Source organism: Microtus ochrogaster, linkage group LG4, assembly GCF_000317375.1.
Source record: "Microtus ochrogaster isolate Prairie Vole_2 linkage group LG4, MicOch1.0, whole genome shotgun sequence".
NCBI classification, from domain to species: domain Eukaryota; kingdom Metazoa; phylum Chordata; class Mammalia; order Rodentia; family Cricetidae; genus Microtus; species Microtus ochrogaster.
Genome location: NC_022030.1, coordinates 56,390,160 through 56,399,809, shown reverse-complemented (window position 1 = coordinate 56,399,809; position 9,650 = coordinate 56,390,160). Strand labels below are relative to the sequence as shown.

Sequence of the window (9,650 nt, the reverse complement as noted above, 5' to 3'; positions counted from 1 at the left end):
CTTTCTTTCTTTCTTTCTTTCTTTCTTTCTTTCTTTTTCTTTTTTTTTTTTTTTGAGTCAGGGCTTCCCTGTGTAAAACCCCTGACTTCCCTGGAACTATCTCTGTAGTCCAGGCTGTCCTCAGATTCACAGAGCATTCCCCCCCTCTGCCTCCCGAGTGCTGGGATTAAATGCATTTCCTCCATGCCCAGCTATTGGAGCGTTTCTACTGTGAGAAAGCCAGCTAAAACCTGCTTCTAACCTGGGAGGCTAGGCAGATGGTTTCTTTTCTTTCTTTTCCAATCCCCCTTTTTTTGAGACAGGGTATTTCTACCAAGCTAGCCTTGAATTCATAAGAGATCTCTCTGCCTCTGCCCCTGTCCCCATCTACCCCCCCCCCCCCGCCTCTACCTTGCCTTGATTAAAGGTGTGTATCATCACACCTGGTGCAGGTTTCTTGAACCCAAAGGATTGAAACCATGAAACCAGCCTAGGCAACATAATGGAACCTCTGTTTAAAAAAAAAAATCAACCAGTTATTATGAATGAATTTGGGGGCACATGCTATGGTGCATGAGTTCAGCTCAGAGGCAGCTTTGTGGACCTGGTTCTGTATTCTGCCTTTAAGTGGGTTCTGATCAAGCTCAGATCATCAGGCATATGCAGCAAGCACTCTACCTGCTGAGCATCTCACCAGCCTAGACGCTGTCTCTCAGAAAACAAAGGTTTTGGCTTCTGAGATAAGATTTCTGATTTGTGGATCAGAATTCACAAAGACCGAGCTATTGATCTTTGATAGGGCCCTGATCTATATAGATGGATCAGTTCTCTGTCTTTAAGATGAGCAGTTCTATTTACTACACACTGTGAGATGGGAGAGTGGATGCTGAATTGAGAATAGCAAACTCTGAGGCATTTGGTATCAGTGTTATTCTTTTGAAGAATAACCATGTAAACATATGGTACTTTCCTTAGCGTGCAGGCTGCATACAGATACATGTTGGGCTAAAGTTGGCACGAGAAATGTTGGCAGTCCTTGATCTAGAGCTGAATGATGTCTTGCTTCTCTGGAGTTAAATAACATCATTTCATATCTGTTGTTTTTATTTTTCAGAAAACTGTGTGTTTGTTTGTGTGTGTGTGTGTGTGTGTGTGTGTGTGTGTGTGTGTGTGTGTGTGTGTGCGCGCGTGCGCGCGCCCGCACGTGCAGTGGTGTCCTTGCTGCTACTGTTGTCTTTAAGGTGAAGGGCTATCAAAGGGAGGAAATGAACAATAATGGTACTGGTCCTGGTAGACAGATCTTGAGGTCCCCTGCCCCTTGGTCACTGATGTTCTAGTCAGGTAACCTTCCATAGTTATTTCTCTGGTGCAGTTCCCTGTGTTTCTGTGCTTGCTCCCTGGCTTTTCAACTCCTCCATGTAGGAATGCAGACATTGGTCTACTCTGCTAACTCCTTGGAGCCGTTCGGTATTTGTGATTCTTCTTCCTTTACCTATAATTGTGCCAATTGCTGTCTCTTTTTCTCATGTTCCTCAGATCCTGAAAGGTATCCTAAAGGGTGCTTCCCAGGTGCTTCCTGCACTCCGTGTCCTGAGCAGTCTCCTGTCCAGCTGCAGCGACTCTGTGCTTTTGTATTCCTTCTGCCAGGAGGCGGGACTGCCTGGGCTGCCCCTTAGCCTCCTCCGGCACAGCCAGCAGAGCAGCATCATCCAGCAGGTACACAGCCCAGAAGCTCTGAAGACAAGCACTGGGCCTTTTCTTTACTTCTTCTGGAGCTGCCGTCTGTCTGACCTGACTGCCTCTTCTTTTCTAGCCTTCTTTTTCTAATTACCAGACCATCACTTGCAAATTCTGAGGTCTTCTGGGTCTAAACCAGTAGTATCAATCAGTGAAGAAGATGAGGTTGGCATACAGCTGTCCAAGGAGTAGGGAGCATATTAGCCATCCTGACCCTAAATGGGGCATCTTCTCAACTCCAGCCCATTGTTGTCATGTGAAAGTTTAAGCCAGTGTACCTAATCTGTTTTCTAACAGAAGATAAAAATCAGAGTCTTTTTATTATTTATTTATTTTTAGTGTCTTTTTTTTTAGATTTATTTATTTAACTATACAGTGGTCTGCCTGCATGCATGCCTACAGGCCAGAAGATGGCACCAGATCCCATTACAGGTGGTTGTGAGCCACCATGTGGTTGCTGGGAATTGAACTCAGAACCTGTGGAAGAGCAAGCAGTGCTCTTAACCACTGAACCATCTCTCCAGCACCCCCAGAGTTTTTTTTTAATGGGTAATTTCTTGATATTGAGAAGAGTTGCTATAAAGGGTTGGACTTCTGCTTTGTTACCTTGTTTTCTTTTTTTTTTTTTTTTTTTTTTTTAGACAGTGTTTCTCTGTAGTTTTGGTGCCTGTCGTGGAACTAGCTCTTGTAGACCAGGCTGGCCTCGAACTTACAAGATCCACCTGCTTCTGCCTCCTGAGTGCTGGGATTAAAGGCATGCGTCACCACCGCCCAGCTGTTATCTTGTTTTCAGAGCAGGTCGTTGATGTTCAGAGATTGGTCCCTGCAGTCACTGCTGATGGCTACCTGATAGGTAGGAGAGCTGTGATCAAGACTCAGTGTGTCTGGGGCCAAACCTCTACTTGCTACATTGGGTCCTGACACAGTTGAGCTTGGAGAACAGCTCCCCCACTCCCCCTCCCCCAGATGATGCAGGTATGATAGGCAGCCCTTAGGATGCTGCCCTCTGCTGCTAAGTATCGAACTCAGATAAATATAAGGAACTTAAAAGGATAGTTTTGTGGGAAGTAGCCCCTCCTCCACTCCAACATGCAGCTCCAGTCAAGTGGCATCTTCAGATGGTCTGTGACTCTTTGGCACTGCTTGACTTTCTCCTTTCCTGGCCCTCTCCCCCTGGCCAGCTTGACTGGCGCTCTGCATGCCTCTGCTGCTGCTTTTTCTGCCTTTGGTCTTCATTCCTCACGCTGCCCTTTTGCTCCTTTCTTCACAGCAACCTTGGTATGGGGCCTTCTTACGGGACCTGGTGGCTGTGGTTCAGGCCTACTTTTCATGCGCCTTCAATCTGGAGCGGAGCCAGACAGGTGACAGGTGGGGGAAAAGACACTTCTGCCCCGCTGGACAGGGTGGCAGTGTGGCTTCAGTTTCTGCTCCATTTCCTCCGCTCCTCATTAGGAGGACACTAAGTGAGAAGTGGTGCTGTGTGACAGGGTTAGAGATGAGCTGACCAGCCTTCAGAATTTAGTGGATCCTCAGAAGGACCACTTCCAGCTTTCCCCAAGACAGACAGATTCTTTTTGTTTTTTTGAGACAGGGTTTCTCTGTGTAGCTTTGGAACTGTCCTGAAACTCTCTGTGTATACCAGGGTGGCCTCAAACTCACAGAGATCCATCGGTCTCTGCTTCCCACGTGCTGGGATTAAAGGCGTGCGCCACCACCGCCCAGCGACAGATTCTAAGAGTCAGCAACCACCCAGCACAGTTGGGCCTTAATGGAAGGACAAATGTGAAAACAGCTGAGAAGGGTCTTGAACAGTGTTTGTGAGATCTCCCCTTCCCTCCTATCCCCTCCTCTTCCTTCCTCTTTCTTCCTCTTCCCTCCCCTTCCCCCTGATTCTCTGTGTGTCTGTTAGCAGAGTTGGAAGGAGGAACATTCTGATGTGTTCCTTGGCAAAGATCTCCTAGGTTTCCAGAACTGACCCATTTGCCATGCCATATCCAGGCTTTTAGTGGGAGGATAGAAAGATAGCATGGGTTCATTCTTCCCCAGCCTGCAGGTGTTTCAGGAGGCTGCCAATCTCTTTTTGGACATGTTGGGGAAGCTGCTGGCCCAATCAGATGACTCCGAGCAGGCATTTCGAAGGGACAGCCTTATGGTAATCTCCTCCCACTTCCAAATTTCTGTCCTCACTATCTTTTCTCCCAGCGCCTTTCTAATGATTGTGTCAACTCAACAAATGTTGAGTTCTCATTGTGAGCCTCATGGATAACAGAATCTCCACCTTGAAGAGACTAAAGACAGTCAAGTAGGACCTGTTGTAGTGGCGCATGCCTTTGGTTAGTTCTAGCACTCAGGAGGCAGAAGCAGGTGGATTATTGAGTTTGAGGCTAGCTACATAGTAAGTTCCAGGACAGCCAGAGCTACATAGAGAAACCCTGAGTCAAAAAAAAAAAGAGCCAAGTAGGGAGAGTGAAGTCCATTAGAACTCTGTACATGGTGCAGAGGAACCACTAAAGAAGATGCCATTAGCTCTGCATGCAGAGTCCTCAAAGAAATTGTGAAGACTGAAATCATGTGTGCTTTTCAAGAACATATAGCAACAGCCAGGTATAAGTAGTGTTTGCATTTAATCCCTGCACTTGGAGGCAGAGGCAGGAGGATCTCTGTGAGTTTGAGGTCAGCCTGGTCTACAGAGTGAGATCCAGGGTAGACAGGGCTACACAACACAGTGAAACCCTGTCCAAAAAAAAGCCACAAAAATATAAATAAATACATAAATAAATAAATAAATAAATAAGAAATGCATAGCGGCTTGCCGGCTTGGGTGGAGCAGGGAAGGTGATAGGCCACTTTAGATAGAAAGAACACTATATCTAAAATGCGGAGGCATTGAGTAGTTTGACATATATCAGAGGCCATAAATATAAGAATCTTAAATAGATAGATAGATAATAAATAAATAATTAAAAATTCAGGCATAGTGGCACATACCTTTAATCTCAGCACAAGGGGAGGCAGGGACAGTTGTCTGAGTTCAGAGCCAGCCTGGTCTACATATAGACATCCAGGGCTACATAGTGAGACCCTGTTTTGAAAACAGAACAAACAAAAAGCAACAAAAAAAGATGAAGCATCTTGCAGACCAGCTAGTATTCTCCAGCCTTGTTTATGAAAAAGACTCATGAGCTCTTCTAATCGTCTTCCTTAGACCCTGATGGAGGATGGAGTGAGAGACAGCTGTGTTGTCACTGGGTTGTCAGGGAGGACACAGACACTTATGTCCAAAGAAAACGATTGTATGATTGTTGTTGAAACTCGCCGTTGGGAACATAGCTGTGGGCTAATTTCCCGCCTCCAGTTAGCAGCCCATTCACATGTCTGTTGCCTGAAAGTCTAGTTTCATCTTCTTCCTTTCAGGTCAGAAAGCTTTGGATGGCTAGACTAAATTCTGGCCAGCAGTTAGTCGCCAGAATTACCGGCCAGCACCTGTCATGTTATTGAGTACTAAACAATTATTGGAATAATTGTTCCTCCTCCTGAATTTCTGAATTATTATACCTTTGTTCACATTTTCAAAAACGTCATCTAGGGAGATACTGACAAGAAAATAGAAGGGTTGATTGGACAGATGTAAGAGTATGTGCAAGGGAGCAGGGTGGTGGTGGCACCTGCCTTTAATTCCACTTGGGAGGCAGAGGCAGGCGGATCTCTGTGAGTTTGAGACTAGCCTGGTCTACAAGAGCTAGTTTCAGGACAGGCTTCAAAGCTACAGAGAAACCCTGTCTCAAAAAAAAAAAGTGTGTGCAAAGGGGTTGAATTTCAGTACACAGAGAAAACACAGAGAAAAAGAGAGAGAAAGGGAGAGAGTGATGGTGGGAGGGGCAAGAGAAAGGGAAGAATTCACCCCCAAATCCTCCTGTATCAACCAGGAAGACTGTGGGTGCATTTTCTTTTCCCTGGGAAGAATTCTTACTATCTCCTGGGCTCTTAACCCCTTTCCCGGGTTCCAGGGGTATTTCCTGGTTCTCACTAAAGCCCATTTAGGTTTCTGATACCCAGATACCTCCACTCTTCTCCCCTTCAGTGCTTTGCTGTCCTGTGTGAAACTGTGGACGGGAACAGCCGGGCCATCTCCAATGCCTTTTACTCCAGTCTGTTGACCACACAGCGCACTGTATTGGATGGGCTCCTTCATGGCCTAACAGTTCCACAGCTTCCTTTCCACATACCGCCAGGTGATCTGACCTTCTTGTTCCATGCATAGGTCAGCCTATGTCCTTCCTACTTCCACCACTAGAATGGTGCCTGCCTGGAACTTGGCAGGTGCTCAAAAGTGTAAATGGGCTTGGAGATGTAGCTCATTTGGTAGAGCGCTTGCCTAGCATGAAGCCCTGGCCTTGACAGCACATGCGTGTAATTCCAGCACTCTGGAGGCAAAGGCAGGAGGATCAAGTTCAAAGTATCTTCAGCTTCATAGCTTAAGGCTTGACTGCTGTTGCATGAGGAGGGTGGTCCTTTGTTCCCTCCTGGCCGCCCAGCTAGCTTACACCAAAATAATCACACAGAAATTGTTATTCATTTAAACACTGCCTGGCCCATTAGCTCTAACTTCTTATTGGCTAACTCTTACATATTAGTTTAACCCATCGACTGTGGCTTACCGGCAAGATTCTAACCAGCATCCGTCCCAGGTAGGAGATCCATGGCTTCTGCCACGCTGCCCTTCTTTCCAGCATTCAGTTTTGTCTTCTCCACCTACCTAAGTTCTGCCCTATCAGGCCAAGCAGTTCTGTATTGATTCCAATGAAAGCAACACATAAACAGAAGGACCTCCTACACCAGACTGGGACATAATGAGACCCTGTCTCAAAAACGCAAAAAACCAAAGCAAGACAAAACAAAAAAATCCTAAAAGGTTGACTTGGGGAGCCTGTAAGAAACAACCAGACCTTACCAGTATGCCTTTCCATTCTCCATAGGAGCCCCACAAGAGAGCCAGCCACTGCGGGAGCAGTGTGAAGATATACCCGGAGCCATCTCTTCTGCCCTGGCAGCCATGTGTACCGCTCCTGTGGGGCTGCCGAGCTGTTGGGATGCCAAGGAGCAGGTCTGAGATCCAAATTCTTGCTTTCTTCTCTGCTACTTGGGAACCAGGGAGTCTGGCCATACTTGCTGCTGAGAAACAGAAAAAATAAGCCTTGGGCTTCTCCTTGCTCAGGATTTCCAAAGACAGACTCTCTCCTCCTAGTCTGGGCCACTTATTTGCCATGGATGACTAGAATTCGAGAGAGGTGACCCAGACCCAGAAAGACAATTATCATATGTACTCACTCATAAGTGGCTTCAAGACACAAAGCAGAGAAAAACCAGCCTACAATTCACAATCCCAGAGAACCTAGACAACAAAAAAGACCCTAAGAGAGACATACATGGATCTAATCTACATGAGAAGTAGAAAAAGACAAGATCTCCTGAGTAAATTGGGAGCATGGGGGCCATGGGAGGGAGAGAGGAAGGGAGGGGAGCAGAGAAAAAGATACAGCTCAATAAAAACAATAAAATAATAATAATAATAATAAAATGACTAGAATTCCATACATTGGCTACCTAGCTCAGCAGTAACTGCCCAGGTGATAGGGCAGCCGATTGGAAGTCATTACATTTCTCCAGGGTCAGAGGTCACGCAGATTGAGCTTCCCTACCTTGTTACTTATTAGTACTTCCCTGTAGACCTGCCTACATTACGGCCGAACTCAGGTAGGATTCAGTTCTCCACTGGCCATGGAGACTGGGCATAGAATGGGGCCTGAGGGCTCTAGTGAACCTAAGAGGGGCCAGCAAGAGTCTGAGATTTCAGGCCAATTGAAGATGTGCAAGGAATGGAGGTAGAGTAAGGGAGATGGGATAGAGCCAAGTTTGTCTCCATAGGTCTCGTGGCATTTGGCCAATCAGCTGACTGAGGACAGCAGCCAACTGAGGCCAGCCCTTGTCTCTGGTCTGCGGCATCATATCCTATGCCTCCACCTTCTCAAGGTACTTCCTTCCCACTGCCCTCAATGCCTGGGATTTCTTTTAACTCCCAGGAAAGGAAGGGAGGGGAGGAGAGAGAGAGAAAAGAGATTATCTGTGGCTTGGCATGGTGATGCTGGCCTTTAATCCCAGCACTCAGGAGGCAGGGCTCCGGAGGCTGATCTCTCTGAGTCAGCCAGAACTCTAGAGGAGAAACTTTCCATGGGGTGGGGGGTTGAAAAGAGCATCATCACATGATGGCACCCAGGAATCAGAGAGAAAGGATAGGTACGGTGCAGCGGCGTCTGGTTTTTCTTTCCCTTTGATTCTGTCCAGGCCCCAGCCTGTGGGATGCTGCCATATGCACACTTAGGATGGGTTTTCCACGCGTTGGAAAGACCCTCACAGAAACACCCAGGTGTGCTTCACTTAGGCCCTTCTTACTCCAGTCATACTACTGTCAAAATTGTCACAACCCCCATGTGTGGACACCAGCTCTACTGAGAGGCTTGCCTGCTTTTCAGCCGAGCCTTCCACTGTAGGACCCAGGGCTGTTCTGTCCACTGACAGACTCCTTCCAACTTCCCTAGGTTCTCTACTCCTGCTGCTACATCAGTGAGCGTCTGTGCCATATTCTGGGGCAAGAGCCCCTGGCCTTGGAGTCGCTGTTGATGCTGGTCCAGGGCAAGGTAAGCCAGCGATACCCACACGGCTGGGTAGGTATCTCATGGTGCTCCATCTCCCCCAGAAGTTGTTCTGATAGCTCAGGTTTCCTTTGTAGGTACAAGTAGCAGATTGGGAAGAGTCCACTGAGGTGGCACTCTATCTCCTGTCCCTTCTTGTCTTTCGGCTCCAAGATCTGCCTTCTGGGTGAGTCATAAAGTCAGGTCTCCCCACTAAAGTCTCCTTCCCTCGGAGCTGTCCCTGACACTAGGGAAGGACACCCTCTAGCTTTTTCCTTGAAGGGGCTGACACAGAACAAAGAACAGGCCTGGTTCTCATCACCTCTGGGCCTGGGGAGGGGTAGATGCAGCGTGGATGGAGAGTACAGTACACGGGCGAGGGGGGATGCTGTCCAGCCCTCTGTAACCCTCCATGGTCTCTCTCTATTCCAGGATGGAGAAGCTAGGCAGTGAGGTCGCCGCTCTCTTTACCCGCTCACATGTCGTCTCTCTCGTGGTGAGCTTTTGCCCTTCTCCCCTCGCCTCTCACCCCTTCCTCTGACCCCCTTGGGAGTAAATGGCCTTTATCCTATTTGCAGCTGTTTCTGCAAACATCTGTCATGTCCTGAACACCATTCGGATTCAGATGGCCCTTCTTTCCCTCTACCCTTCCCACAGAATGCAGCAGCCTGTCTCTTAGGACAGCTTGGTCAGCAGGGCGTGACCTTTAACCTCCAGCCCCAGGAATGGATGGCGGCAGCTGCACATGCCTTGTCTGCCCCTGCAGAGGTGAGGTACTGGGGAGGGCCAGATATGGCTCCTCTGAGCCCAACACCAGAACAGCCTTCCTGGGGGAAAGACCAGATCCAGTAAGCCCCTCTTTAGCCGGGCGGTGGTGGTGCCTGCCTTTAATCTCAGCACTCGGGAGGAAGAGGCAGTCAGATCTCTGTGAGTTGAGGCCAGTCTGGTCTACAGAGCGAGTTTCAGGATAAGCTCCAAAGCTACAAGGAGACCTTGTCTTGAAAAAAGGAGAAGGAGAAGGAGAAGAAGAAAGAAGAAAGAGGAAGAAAAGAAGCCTCTCTTCCTCTCCTTTGCCACCAAACAGTGAGCTGTTCTCAACCAGGGCTGATCAGGGCCTCTTCAAAGATGGAGGCAAGGAGAGAAAGAAAGGAAGCTGCCAAGTTACCTGAGGCAAGAACTTCCCCTTGTCCAGTTACCTGAGGTGAGAGCTTCCCCTGTCCAGTTACCTGAGGTGAGAGCTTCCCC

General features: G+C 47.9%; 1 protein-coding gene across 1 annotated transcript in view; it reads left to right on the top strand.

Moving 5' to 3' along the window:
* Stk36 (serine/threonine kinase 36) overlaps positions 1-9,650 on the top strand; it is a 31,120-nt gene that overhangs the window by 13,695 nt on the left and 7,775 nt on the right. The window contains exons 12-21 of the mRNA XM_013351685.2: positions 1,516-1,695; positions 2,987-3,084; positions 3,763-3,868; positions 5,798-5,948; positions 6,693-6,820; positions 7,642-7,746; positions 8,313-8,411; positions 8,504-8,592; positions 8,838-8,901; positions 9,063-9,173. Coding sequence (XP_013207139.1) covers positions 1,516-1,695; positions 2,987-3,084; positions 3,763-3,868; positions 5,798-5,948; positions 6,693-6,820; positions 7,642-7,746; positions 8,313-8,411; positions 8,504-8,592; positions 8,838-8,901; positions 9,063-9,173 — 1,131 coding nt within the window. The remainder of the gene's footprint in view (positions 1-1,515; positions 1,696-2,986; positions 3,085-3,762; positions 3,869-5,797; positions 5,949-6,692; positions 6,821-7,641; positions 7,747-8,312; positions 8,412-8,503; positions 8,593-8,837; positions 8,902-9,062; positions 9,174-9,650) is intronic.